This window comes from Eschrichtius robustus, chromosome 20, assembly GCF_028021215.1.
Source record: "Eschrichtius robustus isolate mEscRob2 chromosome 20, mEscRob2.pri, whole genome shotgun sequence".
Taxonomy (NCBI): Eukaryota; Metazoa; Chordata; class Mammalia; order Artiodactyla; family Eschrichtiidae; genus Eschrichtius; species Eschrichtius robustus.
Genome location: NC_090843.1, coordinates 61,204,851 through 61,224,469, shown reverse-complemented (window position 1 = coordinate 61,224,469; position 19,619 = coordinate 61,204,851). Strand labels below are relative to the sequence as shown.

General features: G+C 43.2%; 1 protein-coding gene across 1 annotated transcript in view; it reads right to left on the bottom strand.

Annotated features, from left to right (window-relative positions):
- The window catches only part of DNAH9 (dynein axonemal heavy chain 9), a 303,311-nt gene that overhangs the window by 104,057 nt on the left and 179,635 nt on the right, over positions 1–19,619 (bottom strand). The window contains exons 43-47 of the mRNA XM_068529609.1: positions 18,452–18,648; positions 12,329–12,491; positions 10,420–10,543; positions 671–813; positions 130–291 (exon numbers count right to left, since the gene is read on the bottom strand). Coding sequence (XP_068385710.1) covers positions 130–291; positions 671–813; positions 10,420–10,543; positions 12,329–12,491; positions 18,452–18,648 — 789 coding nt within the window. The remainder of the gene's footprint in view (positions 1–129; positions 292–670; positions 814–10,419; positions 10,544–12,328; positions 12,492–18,451; positions 18,649–19,619) is intronic.

The following is a 19,619-nucleotide window of genomic DNA, read 5'->3' as shown; positions in this document are numbered from 1 at the left end:
ACTGCCCACCCAGCTTGTTGCTTCACCACATGGAAAGCTGTGCTCCAACAACCTGGAGTTGCCGGATGTGGGGTTCCTTGTACCCAGAGGTGGAGAGGAGCTTGAGGGGTGTCTCCTTTGCCCTCTCACCTCAATGTCCTCCGTGTTCTGCAGGAAGCGGAAGCTGACGGACTCCAGGGCTTGCTGCGGCCACTCATGGAACCAGTCGATGGCTGTGCAGTTCACGATGGCGGGGAACTTCCTGCTGCGGACTCTCAGCTTGGTCCCCACCGGGGAGAAACAGAGAGTCACCTGAGAAGGCAGAAGGGTGGGGAGAACCAAGAAGGTATCCAAGATGTACTTACAGAGAGACAGACATGGCCTTGGATTCTTTATTTCCCAGGAAATTGGGAAGCATATCAACAGAGACAAAAATCTGTAAATGCTAGGCAGCCTTTCCAGCCAAGGGATTAGAAATGCTGGGACTTCAGGAGGCAAGAGGGAGGCCACTGCCCTTGAAGCACGTGAGAAGGGCATCCTTGCACAGGTGCTCAGGCTGAGAAGGGCCTTGCACCCTCACCACCCGCTCCCAAGGCAATCAATAAGTACAGCTTATTGTGTCCAAAATATCCATAGAGGCTCCCATGGACCATCTCTGGTCCTGTCTACCCCGGGCAGCGAATCCTTGTACCTTCAGTTGTCGTCGGACCCGCTCTATAAAGAACTTCCAGCAGTTCTCTCTGTTGTCAGCAAGACCTTGGCTCTTGACTTCGTTCCTCACATTGCTTATGATGTTTTCAACCTCATCATCAGAGTAGAGATCTGGGATCTCTCCTGGGAAGAATCGGAGCACAGATACTTAATTATTATTTTTTTACCAGATTGGCAAAGTTCTGAAAGTTAGATAAACTAGTGCATTAATGAGGCAGTATATAATGGAAAAAAATCTTTAAAAATCTCAACTAAATATATAAAAATAAATATATGATGACCAATTAGAGTTTATCTTGGAAACGCAAGGATGGTTAAATATTAGAAAAATCTATGAGAATAATTCACTACATTAATGAATTAAAGAAGTAAAACGATATGACCATCAAAACAGTTGCACAAAATTTCTGAAAATTTAGTTTGAGATTTCTTTTAACCAGATCATAGGTATCTGTCGCAGACCCAAAGCAAACATCATATCTGTTTACCGGTGAAATACTAAAATATTCTCTTTTGAATTAAGAACAAGACAAGCATGACTGCTATTCATGTTTTCTATTCAACATTATACAGATGTCCTAGGCTAACAATTCAAAGAAAAGAAATGAAATTTATATGGATAGTTAAGGAAATAATAAAACTATTATCATCAAAATCTAATTTTCTGGGCTTCCCTGGTGGCGCAGTGGTTGAGAGTCCGCCTGCCAGTGCAGGGGACACGGGTTCGGGCCCTGGTCTGGGAGGATCCCACATGCCGCGGAGCGACTGGGCCCGTGAGCCACAACTACTGAGCCTGCGCGTCTGGAGCCTGTGCTCCGCAACAAGAGAGGCCGCGATAGTGAGAGGCCCGCGCACCGCGATGAAGAGTGGCCCCCGCTTGCCGCAACTAGAGAAAGCCCTCGCACAGAAACGAAGACCCAACACAGCCATAATTAAATAAATAAATTATTTAAAAAAAAAAAAAATCTAATTTTCTAAATAGGAAATCTAAGAGAATATACACATAAACAATAAGAACTTGTAAGTGTGTTAAACAACAAGCTTGCTGGATACAAAATCAATATTGGAAATAAAATGGCACTTTTGTACTTCAGGAAAAAAAAAAAAAAAGAGTTACTTTATTTAGAATACCAGCAAAAAAGTTATTTAGAATAACCAGTTGTTTAGAATACCAGCAAAAGTTATTTAGAATACCAGCAAAACCTATACGACAGGCAGTAATAAATATATAAAAAGATGTGCAAGATCTTGATGTAAAAACTATAACATATTACTGAAGGGCATAAATAAAACCCAAAATAAATGGAGAGAAATACTCTGCTCATGGGTGGACGACTCAGTATTACCAGTATCACAAAGATGCAGTTTCCCCCCCAAAAAATCAAATGGGTTTCATTATCAATCCTGACAATCATGTTCTAAAATTTATATGGAAGAGCAAAGGGTAAAGAATGGCAATGATACTTGTGAAGAACGGGAAGAAGGGATTTGTTCTATCAGAAATCAAGTCTCCTTATAAAGCTATGTTAGTTGAAACAATGTGAAATTGGTACTTGGGTAAGTAAATAGAACAGTGAGTGAAACACCTAGAAACGGACCCAGATGTAAACAGGAAATTCATATTCAAAATCAGTATGCTAAAAAATGATGAACAAATCAATAAGTGATGTTAGGATAATTCAGTACTAATATCAAAAAATAAAATTAGAATTCCATGCAAAAATACATTCCAGGTGGATTAAAGACATGAATATGAAACAGTAATATTTTATAGATAAAATACAAAAGATTATTTTTATGGTGTTGGATAGGACACAATTTCTGAAATAGAGCACAAAAAGCACAAAACATAAAAAGACTAAGTTTTGCAACATTTAAATGAAATCAGCATGACAAAATTCAGATACACACTTCAAGAAAGACATTTATGACCTACATGATGAACAAAGCGTTAGTATCCAGAATATACAAAGGACTCTTACAAATCCATAAGAAAAAGAAAGAATCGAAGAGCAAAAGGGCAAACTACATAAAAAGGCAACTAACATAAGGTGAATAGCCAATAAACACTTGAAAAGATGCTCCAATGTCACAAGTAAGAAGGGAAAGGACAAAAATGAGATTCCATTTTATATCCTTTGGCAAAAACTGGTATGTCAGATAAACCAAGTGTTGGTGAGGTTAGGAGGAAACAGGTACTCAAGCAGAGAATAAATCTGTACAACTACTCGGGAGGGCAACTGGCACTTTTTAGTAAACTTGAAATGCACATACCAGACAATTTAACAATCTACGTTTTGGGCACCTGTTGCAAAGCAACTCTGCTTGCACACATCAGATGCTTCTGTTTTGCAACATTGTTCATAATTGCCTGGGTGTTTGTTTTATTGCTTTCTGTATCCCAACATGTTTTGTAAAGAAATATAGAAAAACGTAAAGGAAAAAGTAAATGTGGGTGGTGAGAATGTGAAAACTGTGAGGGAGAGTCAGAAATTGAAAGAGGGGATAGAATAAAGCAAAATTCTGAATTAAGAACCAGCTGGTGGGCCCCTAGCTCACATGGAAGAGTTGGCCTTGGAAAGAAAGAATGAAGAAAACTGCAAAGAAATGCAGACAGACTGGGAGCCATAAAGGTAGTTGTGAGGCCAATAGTGAATGGCATTAAGTTTTCTCAAGGAGAGAAATGAGCTTAAGGGATGTAAGAATGAAGGAAGCACTGGTCCAGTTAAATCTTGGAAACACTGGATAGGAGGTAAAGATGAATGTGGTTCACTCCAGGATATTCTGTGGCTATCAGAAAAGCTCTTTCCTATTTCCAGGACAAGGCTTTAGGTAGGTGTTGAAGCTACGTGGACCTGAAGTCATATACAAGCTCCCCTTTGAAGCTCCGCACACCCGCGTGCTTCTTCCTTCCTCCATAACCAACAAAGAAATGTTAGCATCGTAGAAATGTTGTTAGAGCTGGAAGAAGCCACTGGAGCCACTACCTGTACTGTTTCCTTGTGGACCCGGGTGAGGTCCTCCAAGGTGGGTGGTGTGGCAAATGGCCTCTAACTAATCTGAGTGATGGGAATTGTGATTCTTTTCACCACTGAAGCTGCTGCACTTCCTTGAACTACTGTATCTGGAGGAAACTCAACTTTCCAACAGATTTCTGGCCTTCATAGTCTGACAGCACTAATCCAGCCAAGAGTTGGGTTAGAGTTTTATACTAATTAAACTTAATTGTTTAAATGGGAAAAATGAAAAAATGAATTATCATGAAAATGATCATTTACTTTCTTCCCTTAATTGGACAAACTTGATTTAATTTCCATTCATTAAGATATTTCATAGCATGCATACAAAATACCCGGTGCTATAAACTTGTCAAAATCAAGGTCTTACTAGTGGAAGAATCCATTTCAGCCTTATTTGATAAAAATAGGGGGTCAGAGAAAACAGCTAGAAAAATGAAATGATATTTAGCATGTGTTGGGAGTTAAGGAGTTCAGGGAAGTTTTAAAAAGAGAAATACTCAAATGGAATTGATGTGAGCCATACTCATACTTCTGGGGCTGACTGCCTGCAGTGGTCTGAATTCCTTCCTCCTTTGCCCCTCTGATAATCTGCATTTTCTTATCTATAAGTACGTTAGAGTCCTCCAGTGAGAACCTGAATTCCCTTTGGTCTTAGAATATTTGTAATAATAGAGTCTGCATTCTTCACCTTTCTATTTTTTGAAATATGTAGGATTTATGTCCTTTGAGGAGGCAAAGTATGATCTATAGGCTAAATCTGGCCCTCTGTCTCTGCCTGCAAGCTAAGCATGGTTTTTACAATTTTTAATGGTTGAAAAAATTAAAATAATACTATTTAATGACACATGAAAATTACATGACATTCAAATTTTGTTGTTCATAAATAAAGTTTTACTGGTCACAGCTACACTCATTCATTTAGATACTGTCTATGGCTATTTGTCCAATACAATGACAGAGCTGAGTAGTTGTGACAGAGGCTGTATGGTCTGCAAAGCTGAAAATATTTACTTTCTGACCCTTTATAGAAAAAGTGTGCTCGCCCTAGTTTATATGATACCTTTAAGTGCCAAGATATTGAAAACACCCGGGCCTTTTAGAGCCTTTTTTCCATGTTCTTAAGACGGGGGTATTTGTCACACACACAATTCCCAAGATCCCTTAAGAAGAAGATCACCAGATGGAATTGAGCACCTCTGAATTGGGAGCAAAGTTTGCATTTGCAGGTTTGTTCCTCCAGTTTCTCCTGACAACATTCCTGTCACTTATTGTGCGATGTAGGTAGTCATGCTGAAAGCAGGAGACTGAACTGCCAGAGGGGATTTTGTGATGTGAACAGAGGCAGAGGCTACTTAAATATTTGAAGAGTTTCCTCTCGTGACCTAAAGTTGGGAAGCCCTATTTCTGCTGCCTAGTGCAGAATGGCTTCCTGCGGTCCTTAACATGTCCTGATATTTTGCAAGTCAGACTCATCATCACCTTCTCTGTGTGGTCTGGGGCTCTCAGAGGCCACACTGCTTTGAGATAATTTAAGATGGTTTGGTTAGTTGGAGCTTGGTAATAAAAAAGGCAAAGCTGAGGGTTATTCTCCGTGAACCAGTTAGCGTCACAATGGCTTAAGGGCTTTGACCCCACCCAGGAATAACATTTTTCAGCAACATTACCCTGGTCTCAAGGGAGAAAAAACAGGGAGTGTGGTGACTATCTCAGGACCCCTGGCCCTCTCTCTGCATGGCTGGAAACTTTCTCAAAGCACGTGTTCGACAGTAATATCTAATATGTAAGATGACACATCATTCTCATATGACACACCTTGGTTCAACGAATACCTCTTGAATGCTAATTATGGGCCAGGAGATGCGTTCGGTGCTGACAATGTAAATGGTGAAAATCACAGTCTTTACAGAGGGTTATAATTATATCAGTGTTGTCTTATTTCCTAAACTGGGCAGTAGGTATTTAATCCTTACCTTTTGTATCTCTGGATTATTTCATAACAAAAAATGAACCAACAACAGACAACACAGTCTCTGCCTTTCATAAGTTTACAATGTCATTTCAGTACAATGGTGGTGTGTGCAACCACTGAATGTTAGAGAAACACAGGGGGATGTTTCTCATTCCTCGTGGTGACAGTGGATTAGTGAAGATTTCCCAGAGAGATAACACCCAAGATAAGTCTTGTACTATGGGTAGAAGTTAATCCAGATAAAGAAGGAGAAGGGCATGAGGTTCAAAAGGAACAGTGTGAGTCAGTAAGGATGTCAGGAGGCAGTACAGTGTGTTATTTCAAGGAGGTGGGAATTACTAGATCATAATGGGGAGGTAAGCTAGTAAGAAAGGAAGGAAGCAGGTCAAAGGCAGCTGGTTTTTTGTTTTTTGTTTTGTTTTTTCTGTATAAAACAGCTTATCGTGCATTCAGTTAGGAACTGATGAAGGAATTATAGTTTGATAGACCTTTTTGGAAGCAGGGAGGAGAATGGATGGGGGTGGGCCTCCCTGAGAGGTAGGGAGGTGAGTTAAGAAGTGTCTGCAATGTAAGCTTTTATATGTAGAATGGATAAACAAGAAGGTCCTACTCTATAGCACAGAGAACTATATTCAATATCCTATGATAAGCCATAATGGAAAAGAATATATATAACTGGATCACTTTGCTGTATAGCAGTAATTAACACACATTGTAAATCAACTATACTTCAATAAAATAAAAAAAAAGGAAGTGCCTGCATTTGTTGAAGCAAAAGATGAAAAGATCAGTGGTAGTCATGACAGAGAAGAACGGATTCAGAAATAGTTAGGGGGTAAAATTGGTGGCAACTGATTATCTCTTGGACGTAGGTGGTGAGGGAGAGGTTAGTAACGTAGGAGAATGCACAGAGACATAGTCTCAAGTAACTTGTATGAGAATTTAGTACCACATGAAGAAAAGAAAAGCTGTTACTCAAGCATCTTTTTGCATTATGCTCTGGGCATTTCTGTGTGGCAGCTGGAAGCAACCAGGTGCTGGTTTAAATTTCCATGGTTTATGGTTTGGGGACGCATCTGGTAAACAGATCCCCTGAGACCACAAAGTAGGCTTAGGAGATCTGATGCATGCTTGATGGCTTCTCTTTTGTCATCTTTGCCATCTTTGCCACTTCTCTTTTGCCACTTTATCTTTTTTCCTTTCAGGGAAACTGGGCCAGAATATAACTTGTGTAAAGCATAGATGGCCTATCAGGAAATCCAGTTCTAGATGCTCATGGGAGGAGAACAATCCAATGCCAAGACTGCTACAAATATTTCCAGACTCCACATTCTCGTGTGATGTGTACAGATCACTAACATGTCAATCCTGCATCTAATCCTAAAGCACCTGGAAGATGAGAGGATCTTTTCATGTTTTACATTCCAAGAGGAGATTTGGCCCAGATGTAATAAGGACAGTCTGTTTCAGAGATGGAGAGGCATATGGCTTTACAAGAGAGGGGACTCAACTGGTTATCAGCTCTTCCAGTAGACCACATAGAGGCTACTGATTGGAACATGCAAGCTTAATAAATGGTTCTGAAGGTACAAATAGATGCAAAGTGATCTAGTCTGAGCCAGGGAAGAGAAATGTTAATTTTGGAGTGAACACTTAAGCCTTTTGAAAAGCAAAAAGGAAATCCCAACATAAGATCCCAAAGTAAAATGAAGTATGAAATCTGGCAGAGTAAGGAGAGGAAAAGACACCACACCTGGAGCAGACTAGGTCTTCTTAGCTGGGACTGCAGTAAAATGGGCTTTCTGGAATGCTGGAAACCTGGAGGCAGGTGTGCTGTACCAAAAAACCAGGAAAGGATTCTATTTTCTCCCTTTAGATTAGGATGGGCCCGTGCTGATGCTGAGTTTGGTTGAAGGAGGACCAAGAGAGAACAAATGTTGTGAGAGTTTTTTAAATACCTGCTTTTGATGGCCAGTGTACATTCTTCAGGAATTATTATACAGGGCAAAAAGGACATAGCAAGAATTGAACTTTTCAGACTCAGCAAGGGCCAACATTTCATGCATAGTTTCACCAGAAGCTTCATGAGCCCCATTAAGGACTCTGGTAGCCAAAGAAAGTGACTGAAAGATAGGCTTCATTCACTCTGATTTAGGTGGCCACCCTGCTTCTTATACAATTATGTGGCTTTTGCTAATTGAATCAGAAACTTGATTTAATTTTTTAACTTTGAGTGGAGGATTTCTTACTGTCAGTCTGCAACCAATCTGAGATGCAAGTGGCATCATGATGGGTTCTGAAATGTTTGGGTGGTGTCAGAGGTGGGATTTATGTGCTGAATTACCAATATAGTTTGATTCTGGAAATGGTGTCAGGAAACCAAGGGATGAAACAATGAGCTAAAGAAGTGTGGGAGGAAAGCAGATAGCCTATGGCATGAGATCATGAGGTCACTGAGGAAGGTGTTTTGGGGGAGTGTTGAATCAGTGGAATTCGCTCACTGTACCTTATCTTCAACCTAATAGGTTTTGTAGATAACTAGAGAGGGATGAGCTAATGACAAGGTAGCCCAATGTATAGTTTCCTAGTCTCTACTGTGCTATCCAAGAATGCAGTGATGGCACAACCCCATGAAAAACTAAGTGGATGAGGAGACTCTGAGGAATCTGTGTAGCTCGGCCTGCACTGGCAGTCAGTTAATTTCTAGCCAGAATTTATCTGACAGGGAGAATTAGAACTCAGATATGCTCAATTCTCCCTGTCAAAATGGTTTAAGATTAAAGGGATGAAGATTAGAAAAGTATTACTTTTAATTGTAGCTCCATTTTAACATGTGTGTGTAAATCCTGTTTTTGTATAGAAGCCTTAAAAATGTGAGTTTGAAATTCCACGACTTTGGAGCACACTGACTGCATTAAGTTTTCACTGGGCAGGGCTTCAGAAATTCCTTTGAACTTGAAACAAGTTGTTTTCTAAATGAAAAATTAAAAATACTTAATTGAGGAATAAAATTTCAATTGGTAAAAGTGTAACGTCGTTTGTGTCTCAGACATTATTATAGGAGAAGGTGACCTGGCTGGATTGGAGCCAAATGAGATACAGGGTGAGGCTGGCAACATGCCTGGCACCTCCAAAGCTATAAGTCTTTGGAAGCACAATTTTACCTTTTTTGATTGTTTTAGAAATTAGACTTCAGGGCGCAGCTTCAGGGCGGGAGGACAGTTGGACCCGTCTCTCGTTATTTGGTAAAATAACAAAAGGTGAGGCAGTGCTGTAGGTGAAATACTGTTGTAGAAGGTGGTGGGATGTTAAAAAGACAGTATTTAAGAAAAGGACAATTTGTTGGATTGGAGGAGAAAAGGTATAACAGTTAGTAGGCAAATTCCTAGATATAAAACTAACTTAAATAGGGCAGGCTGGGAAAGGAACGAGAGTGTGGGATCAGTGTTATGGCTGGAGCCATCAGTCCCAACCTGATGGGACTCTGGTCCTCATCAGCAGGAATTCGAAGGTTGCTCACAGAGCCTGCTGGTGCATGGTCTGGACCAAAGACCAGCGGCTCGTCATGGAAGTGATAGTAAAATGGCCTGGGGTACAAGGCCACAAAATTTGAAGCAGTCAACGATTCTGAAGCAGTAAAGTTCCTCGAGATTGCATGGAAAGAGCCATCCTGAAATATATTATATATGACATGGAATGCACTTTGGAGAAGTATATGGTGATCATGGTCCTTTGACTTCATAAACTAAAGAGTATTTAGTCAGAGAGCCAGGAGGTGAACTGTAGAGAAACAGGCTTTCTGAAATGCTGGAAATCTGGAAGCAGAAATTTTGTTCAGAACATCTGTGCACTTACTATTTTATTAGCCCAGATAAGAGGTGGTTTTATAGATGCTAAATTTGGGTTAAGAGTCAGGAAATCATATTCTCTTAATTAATATAAATATATATACACCCCAAATTTCTGAAAATGCATAATTTTTATACTATATTGTTTTATCTTCTTGGGTATATATACATATATATATATATATCTTGTGTATTGTTTATTTATATATACATATATGTGTATACATAAACTTTTTTTTCTAGAATGGTTGGCATAAGGCCTGAATCTCTAAATAAATAAGGGCAGCAAAGTATCAAGAACTGAACTTTCCACTGAAGTCCTATCTTGCACTGATAGTGTCACAGGGAAGTTGAGACGGCCTTTGTCAAGTTCTTTGTAATCTAAGAAAACCATCCTCTGTTCCTGCTTCTACTTTGCTTCCATAAAGTTCTGAATCCTTGATTAATTAAATTGGCAACCTAACCTTGCCCTCTTGGGTAAGTTTTGTGTGTGCATGTACTCTGTGTGTGTATCTTGCTGCTAATACTTTACCTCCCTGAAATACTGAACACATTCCAGTTTCTCTCTGTCTTGGGTGTGGGGAGGGAACAGCACCTTCTCTCTGGACTCAGCAGATCTGCAGGCCCTAACCTACTTTCCTCCTATTGTCATATCTAGTCCCAATAAGAAAGCCGTAAGACTACTGTCTGTTTTGCATGTAAGGAGAATAAAAGACAGCAGGCCCAGCAGCAATCCTAGAAGGACCTTGATGAACCAGTTCTCCGCTGTGTCAGTTTTCTCCCTCATTTCTATGACCTCACTCTTCTGACCTTGAACAAAATCTCCACCTTGGAATGACTCCAACTCCAGCAGGAATTTGTCAGAGACATTCAAGTGCAAAGAGTCTCTTACCAGATGCCAAGAGGTCATTAATGAGCACAAGGAACTCCTCATCAGCTACTTGGGCGTCTGTCATGAGAAACACGGTGCTGAGATTCTTTACCCCGGCTTTCAGGCACAAGCTGGCCAGGTCCGCCTGCAGAAACAACGTCAGAGATCTCTGAGAAGAGGGCTTTCTTGATAAGAGACCAGCAACGGGAGGGAGGGAGGAGTGCTACCTTGCACTCACAGGCCGGAAAATATGCCTCGTTCCCAGGCCTCGATCCCAATAGAGGTGGGCAAGTAGAATAAATAGTGATGATCTTTAATTCATACAACCACTGTGGCTCCTGAATTAGCTTCTAGAGCTCCTGCTTTGTGCAAACAGGTAACAGCTTTCCAAAGGACAGAGATGGTCCCCTGTTCATCTGTGTTACTTATATCATCATACAAATGAATGACTTGCCCCAGGAGGCAAGTGATTGCTCTTGGTCCTGACAGAAGAGTCATGTACTTGGGCCTCCTGGCCTGAGGGATGAATATATCATATAGTAGCAGAGTCTTATGTTCTTATGGCTAGCTCCAGCAAAGACTTTTGCTGTTAAAAAATATATTGGGGAACATACACACACACACTCACACATACGCACACACAATCATTTGGTAGGAAATGACATCCATTCAAAACTATAGGTAGATGAAGTTTGGGGCTAGAATGCCAGGCCCTGAATTTTTCCAGCTTGGTCACTCTTGGTTCCTTTGAGGCATCCCTTTCCCGAAGCTCAGCCATTGGTCCGTAATCTTAGTCATCTCTCTCTCACACGACTCAAAGCTCATTCTCTATCAGCCTCATACATTTCCTTATAGCAGAGCTTCCTTTGTGTCCAAATAATTCCCCTTTGACGTTAATAAACTTCCTTTTAGATCAGTGGTTCTCAACCAACGCATTTACAGAATCACCTAAGACAGTGTTTCCCAGCTCTCCTTAGAATCACCTGGGGTTACTTTCAACCGTCCTGATGCCCAGGCCAATCCCCAGAACAGTTAAGTCGGGATTTCTGGGGGGTGGGATGCAGGCATCACTATTATTTGAAGGGGTTTCCAGTATTTGGCCAAGGTTGAGAGCCAGTGTCTTAGATCATTCTGTAAATGCATGATTCTCATGAGCACTATCTTGTCTTTTCTTTTTTGGAAGCACTAAAGATTGACCTGATGTGAAGCCGGAGTATGACCTTAGATTCAGCCAATCGCAAGAGGCTGAGCTGTGGTTTCAGAGCAGCAGTGAGCGCCACCAGCTGAGATTATGAAGTCGGGTGGGCAGGTCTGGCTCCGTGCAGGCTGGAATTCTCCCAGGGACAGCAAGAGCAGCATCCTGATGGGAATGACCTCATGACTCCCTACTGGGCCTCTATTGTTGGCCATGGATCAAAACAGGGGGCTGGACAAAGTGACCTCTGAGGGTCGTATTTAATGCCTTTCTCCACTTTCAGGGCGTGCACTGTGGCTCCTAAGTGCCTTATGTCTCCAACCAGGCAATGTCCCTGAAGGTCCCAGTGGCTGGTGGTTACTGAACCCATCCTTTAAAATATGCAGTTCTTATAAAACTTGGGCAAACTGTCAGTATTCCTTCCGTCTGCTAGGGCTGCTGGAGAGCTGTGTGCTGAATGTGATGTATATGTGCTTCCGATTTGGGTGAGAGCTGGGGCTCTACAGATGCACCTAAAGCAGCTGAGGTCTCCCAGATGCAGACCTTGGGAAGGTCGGTGTTCTCAGGGTCTAAGCACCTCCAGTCACCAGCCCAGAGTCTAAGAAGAAGGTGGACAGATGATTAAGGGGAGATTCTGGGCGAGGGAGCTGAAGAGCTAATGCAGGGTGACAGGGGGTCGTGGGCAGTTGCGGAGAGACTGAGCCTCCCCCCAGCCGCAGCTGCCCGGCCCCCTACCTTGAAGTCAGGAATCTGGTAGCCTCTCCGCAGCGTGATCTGGAATACATCCATGGAGCTGATGAAAGCCGCGAGCCTTGTCAGACTCTGCTTGCCGCTCCCCCCTACGCCGACCAGCAGAGCGTTTCCCCGCGGGCACTCCAAGATGCGATTGATGTGGCAGCTGAGAGAGGGAAGCAGAGGCACAGGGCTTTGATCAGACTTCCCTCCGTGAGGAGCAGGTGTGATGGTCCGGGTGAGGACTGGAGCCCTCCTTGAAGGCACATCCTGGGCTGAGCTTGGGAAGAGGGAGTTAAATTGCCCCCAAACCTGGCCTCACCTCTTGCCTGAGTGGTCTGGGGTCGCCCTGCTCTGCTTTAAGCCAAAGCCTCTGGTGAAGCAGTGGTGGTGGAGGAAGAGCCCAGGGCAGCCAGGCAGGATTGGAGGGCATGTGTGATGGTGACGGGAGGGACCTGGGTTTACAGGTCTAATTATGGCCACAGGATAAGCTCCTAGCAAGACACTTTTCACGACTTTTGATAAATACTGAAAACCTGGCCCCCAGAATGGTGGCATCAATTTCTTCTTAGGTAGAAGTGATCAAAAATTGACTCTATTATATTGGAGGGTGAGAATATGTTAGACTGTGCTAGTCGAATTTGAAAGTTAAGCCAGTGTATTTGGGGATAACATAACCAGTGATGAAGCCGCTGTGGAGGGCTTGTATGTCACTAAATTTATGTAGTGACATTTTATTCCCCTAAATACTCAGAAGGTATTTACTGACTACTTTTAGCTCTTTTTGTGATTTTACTTTTTCGTGTAGAATTATTTAGTTGTGATACTCTGTCTTGTATCAGACAGGTGTACACTTCTCTTGCTCCCTTATTAAACCATGGTTTCTAGACATCTGAAGAGTGTGTATACGCAGCTTGTTTTCTCTGTAGTGCTAGCACATTAAAGGCATTCAAGAAATTTTTGTTAAATGTAAGCAGGACACCCCAGACCTGATACTCAGCATCACATTTGGGGTGAGGTAGGTGCAAGGAATCATCTGTTTTGTGTCTACATGAGATGGTGCCTGGCTACAATGATAAAAGGAGAAAATATGGTGCTAAGATATCCAGGCCCTCTCTTCAGATTCAGAAAAAGAGGGGGCAGGAATGAATTACTGAGGAGAGAGGCAGGCATGGGGGAGGAGAAGTCCAAGGAGGTTCTGCGGGCCGCCCAACACCCAGCTCTATTCTGGAAGGCCTGAACTCAGCTTAGCATGGTCCATGCTGTTCAGTATCTAAATGGAAATGCATCATTAGTGCTGAAGTTTCCAAAGAAGGGATGGTTAAGTCTGCAACTGTCAGCATTGGATTCCAGCTGGGGATTCATTAACAACCTCTGACGAGGGCAAAGGACTCTGCATTTAAATTACAAAATCTAAAAAGAAGATCAATATTCTAAAGGATTCCTGGGCCAGAAAACCAAGGCAGTCTGAGTTAAGCCACTTACTGAGTTTCTGGGAGATCAAAAACAAAAGCTGAAAATGTACCACAGCACAGCTGGAGGAAGCTGGCTTACTGAAGACTAAACACACACACACACACGCACGCGCGCGCGCGCGCGCGCACGAGAACCAATAAGATGCACAAAAGAAGGGGCACAAGAGAAGTACATCTGAAGTTCCTTTTTTGTTAATAAACGTGAAGCGATTCTAAGAGAAAAAAGAGGAGGCAGAAAAACACAGGTGGGAATGAAAAAAACAAAGAAAAAGGTAGACGGAGATTATGCCAAAAGCAGGGGGAAAGATCTAGTGTGAAGCTTTCAGAAAAAGCAGAACAAGAATGTGCTGAAATGGTGAAGGAAGTCAGTAGGAGAGCAAGCGGTGCTTTTGGGGAAAGAAAACAACAGCGGAAAGACGAACACCGTGGACCGCTTAGTACGTGCGAAGCACTGGTCCTGCGGCATTCTCATCATCCTCACTTCCCGGAGGAGGAAACTGAGGCTTGGGGAGGTTGTGTCCTTCGCAGAGCACCACCGCCAGTTACTGGCAGAAGGAGGATGTGATCTTGGGCTTGGCCCTTGGGGCTCCGGGGAGAGCGCGTACAGACTCGTCGGGCACCGTGTGGAGTGGCGCCGACAGCTTAGTCACCTGCGCTTCTCACTGGGCTGTTGGGCATTCCGTTTTCTGGAATAGCAGGGGAACGCTTCTGCTTTCTCTGCAGGTAGAAGCAACAAAGAGGATCACGGAGCCCCCAGGAGGGGAGGGAAGGGCAGTGCAAGAAGGAAGTCATGGGACATTGATATTTTAAAACAAACGTACAGGAAATTGTACATCCAGATACATTTTATTCTTCCAAATTGTCCCCCTCAAGGCAGTTCATTATTCCAGTTATTTTGCCATTGCTAATGCAGCTCAGGTTTCTCTTTGGAAACTATCTTCAGAGTCTGGTTAGGAACCTCAGGAAAAAAGCCAGTTTTCATAGTCGTATTTTTTCCCTAAGAACAATATTAGCCAGTTTGATCACCCATGCTGGAAACCACATTGACTGAATCACTTGCTATTCTCCCAAATTACATTTACCCTGAAAAGACAAAGATTTTCTTCAATTCCAAGACTATGACACAGGCTCTGGTAGCTCTTAGAGAGGAGGGAAAATACTCCCTGAAGTTTCACCAGATTAGTGAACAAACACCCTAAAACCCTTATTACTGACCATCTACCATGCACCAGACGCTGTCCAAGGTACTGGGGATTCAGCAGTGAGCAAGAGAGTCTGCGTGTTCAAGGAGCTTACACTGGATTAGGGGAATGTATGAAGCATTGTAGTGTGATGGTCCTGAGCAGACACTCTGCATGAGTGCAGGCTTTGGCTTACCTCTTCCTGGGGTGTGTGCGATGCTGGGCAACTTCCCTCATCTCTCCGGGTATCAGTTCCCTTATTTATAACATAGGGATACTAGTAGACCTGACTCTCTTCAAGGTGTTTGTGAAGCCCGAGAGAATTGATGCAGGCAGAATACTGTGCACCAGCCCGTGCTGTGTGCAGCCCGAGCTGTGTTCAGTGCGGGTCTCACATGTCAGATCCAATGCTGCCTCCTCGGTGAAGCCTCCCTCGCCACCCTATTTACAACTGCACTTACCTCCCAGGACTCTCTATCCCCTTTACCTTTCTGTTTTCCTCTGTATCATTTATCCTATATGATGTGCTAAGAAATTTTACTGAGTACCAGCTATGTTCCAGACACTGTCCTAGGTATTGGGGATCTAGCAGTGAATAAGACAAAGATCCCTACACTCATACTAAGACCATCTAATCAATAAATAGGTGTTGGATGGATGGACGGATGGCTGTAAACAAATTAATAGAGTGATTAATCATGACAAATGTAGCAGGGGAGTCAAATAATATAAGGTAAGGACCCAGCAGGGACAACCGACTTTAGCCAGAGGTTGGTCTGTGGTGACTTTGATAAGAGCTTCTTTGTTCAAGTGGTAAGAAATGGACCAAGGAACAGATGAGAAGCAAGAAAGTATGAAAAGTAAAGGCAACCCTTCTGATGAGTTTTTCTTTGAATAGGAGCTGAGAAACAGGGGTAGGGGGTGAAAGGGATATAAGAGTCAAGGAATAGTTTATTCTTTTTTTGATAGATGATAACACGGCAAGTTTGTATGCTGATATATGTGATCCAGAAATGAATGAACTGATGATGGGGAAGAGGGAAGAGAAGGAAAGAGAAAAGAGGAGAGAGGGAATTCCCTGGCAGTCCAGGGGTTAGGACTTGGTGCTTTCACTGCTGAGGGTGTGGGTTCAACCCCTAGTCAGGGAACTAAGATCCCACAAGTGGTGAGGCACAGCCCCCCAAAAAAAGAAGAGAGAGAAGAGGAAGGGAAGGATCATTGCAGGAGGGAGTAAAGTCACTGAGAAGGTGATAGGAGATGGGAACCAGGGCACATGTGGAGGGTTTGGCCTCTGGTAGGCACAGGGATGGTTCCTTAGCTGAAATAGTACAGAAGGCAGGACTTGTGGGTGGGATACAGAGAGGCTGTTCGATTTGATGGCAGGGAGATGAGAGAATTGTCTTCTGGCTGCTTTCATTATCTCAGCGAAATTGTGCTCATTAATTGGGAATAAAGAGAGGGGAGAGATGTTAGAAGCTTGAGAAGAGGAGAGAAACGTGTGATGCAGTCATCACACAAAGGGGAAGACAGCAATCTGCCCAGGGTCATAGAAGAGAGTTTCTAGCAAAGTTGAGAGCCCACTTGATATTTGTGGCGGAAAATTGCAAGAAAATCAAGTCAACATGATGATGGTTTTTCTTCAATAATCTCCACATGTTTAGGGGCAGGTGTGGAAAGAGAAGACAGTGAGGTTTAGCTAGAGTAGAGCTTTGTCACATGGATGCAATGACAGGAAAGTCAGGGGAGCTTGTACTGGGTGATGGAGTCTATGGTGGTCGAGGAAAGTAAAGACATGGTGGACATAAGGATAAAGGAGCTTGAGAAAGTAGGTGCTTCCATGAAATGAAGTCTTGATGAAGTTTGAGAATAGCTGGAATATATTTACTTGCGACAAAATGGATGGACCTTGAGGGCATTATGCTAAGTGAAATAAGACAGAGAACGGTAAATACTGTATGATCCGCCTTATACGTGGAATCTAATAAAACCAAACACACAGAAACAGAGGTCAGATTTGTGGTTGCCAGAGGAGGGTGGAGGAATTAGGTGAAGGGGTCAAAAAGCACGAACTTCCAGCTATAAGATAAATAAGTTCTGGAGACGTAATGTACAACACGATGACTGTAATGAACAATGCTCTATTGTGTATTTGAGAGTTGATCTGAAAGACTCTCATAACAAGGAAAATACCTACACGAGGTGATGGTTGTTAGCTAACCTTATGGTGGTAACATTTTGCAATATATACTTAAATCATTATGTTTTACACCTTTAACTTATACAATATTATATGTCAGTTGTATCTCAGTAAAACTGGGAAATGAGCATAGCTGGAATAAAAACTAGAGCAGGTTAGTGGAGGGGCAGGAGAGACAAATGAGTGGGATGTTTGAATTTGAGATTTTGGATGTGGGTTCATTATTGATGATAGAACTTCTAGGGCAGGAACACGTGAGTGAGTGGCTGAGGTGGGACGGAAGGAACATCGCTGGAGCTAAGGAGGCCAAGGAACAGAAAGACCAGGTGACACACAGATGCCAGGAACGAAGAAAGGGGTGGCTGAGGAGAGAAAGTGGTCCAAGCACTGAGGCAGGCGGTAAATGATGGAGAGCAACGGGATGTCAGCAGATGACACTGACAAGGAGGGGTGATGAGTGGGGATGTCCAGGTACTTGTGCTTCAGAAGAACTGGGGTTCGTGAAAGATAAAAGGAGAAATGGTTTAAATATGCCACTGGTGTGGGGTGCGGGAGAAGGAGGGTCCGTACCTCTCTCTAGGCCCTGGGGTGCATAGAATGGGGAAGAAAAAAACTGATTTCCTCAATGCAGGGTTCAGTTAGGTTTCAGTTAGAATTCATCAGTGTGGAAGTTCAGAGAAGTTGAAGATAAAGTGGATCTTGCTGTTGGAGACTCTGGGCAGCAGGGGGCAGGGTGGAGAGATTTTAGAAGGCAGGAGGGGTGGTAAATGCACCTCAGATTGGGGAATATACAGAGCAGTACAGGATTAGCATCAGTGTGAGTATAAACTATCTGGGAGGCTTGGTGACTACTGTCCATGGTTCACTTGATAGCAGCAAGACTCAAAAAGATATTAATTTTTGAAATATGTGCACTTAAAACCTTCAATCTCATTGGACTAGCATGAGTTAGGAATGCAGGTCCTGAGCTGCTCTGGTGCCTTATTTTACGGTCTCCCATTTTCCCTTGGTGTCACCATGATCAGGCCCAGGACTGTAAATGGCAGACAAGGAAATAAATCCAGTTCCTCCCGAGTTCATCACGATGCTGCCCCGGCTACAGCCAGTGGCAGAAGCCACAGCTGCGGCTCTACCAGCCGCCATCTTGACCTTCATGGCAGAAGCAGTAGCTGCTTTCCCGGTTTCATCAAAGTGTCCTCAAATGCCCAAATGAGACCCCTGACACTGGGAAGAGGAGACAGCTGAGGAAAGGCACGATGAGAAGCACACTTACACATGGCGTATCGCGTCCTCGAAGAGAACCAGGTCCATCACTGTGTTGACTTCGTTGTGGTTCTCCAGGGCCTCCACCAGAGTCTGGGTCAAAAGTTCCCACGATTGTACCGGCATGTACTTGGGCTCCCCGATACCATTTGCAAAATGGCAATACATGTTCAGGCTTTGGGTCTGTTCCACTGTCTCTTCGAGATCCTGGTGATGAAACACAAGGACAGGGACCCTCCTTAGTGACTCTCAGTTCTGGTTCCGCACAGAGTGGAGACACCTCATTTGCATTTTCTCTCTGAGCATGCTCTAAAAATTATCAGTGCTGCTTCCAACACTTCCTTTTTTCTTGAGAAGCCCTTAAAACGTGGATGTTTAACATTCATTTACGACCTCTGAGAAGTCACAGATGATGTTGGTTATTCCTTGTGGGCTGAGGATGGGAAATGGAAGGTGGGAGGTGCCCTTCCCTCACGTGCAGTAAGAGCCCTGTCCGAGCAGGGCAGTGGAGGGGACACACGGGTGCATTTCCCTCCGCAGGGGCTCTTTCACCAGGACTGGGTTCCACCAGTCCTTGGCCCAATGGCCTCACCTCCTCCACATCCATTCGGACAGGTCTTGCTTCCCAACACATAGCAGTGTCATAGAACATCCTTTTCTGTTTCCTGTGAGACTGCACACTATAGGTTGCCAGCCCCAACGTTATAGGCTCAACCCAGAGGGCTTGGTTTCTGAAAAATGTGCCACGAGCCGTCCTTAGGTGACTGATTCGTTTATGGGGACAATGATAATATTAAAACATTGACAGTAGAACCCCCATTTATAAAACATTTTTAAAGATTTGGGCTTATTGTGTGCCAGCCCTCGCCCACAGGACAAACCTTAACATGTTTAATAAATACCCAGTAAAACTCAATTGACTTAAAAGATAGGGGTCTATGTCTCTTCACTACCAGTCTATCCTTTAAGTTTCGAAGAGGCAGCTAATTTTTTTTTTTTAATTCAGAAAGGAACTATTTACTTATCAAATGCAAATGTTTGAGACTTCAGGAGGTGGAGACTGTAGAGGAAGTAAGTCCAAGAAAGAATAGGTTTGCTAATGCATAAGTAGGAATTTATGCCAGCATGAACAACTGTCCCCACCTGCTGTTCTTTTCTAAGGTTCAGAATGGAGGCTC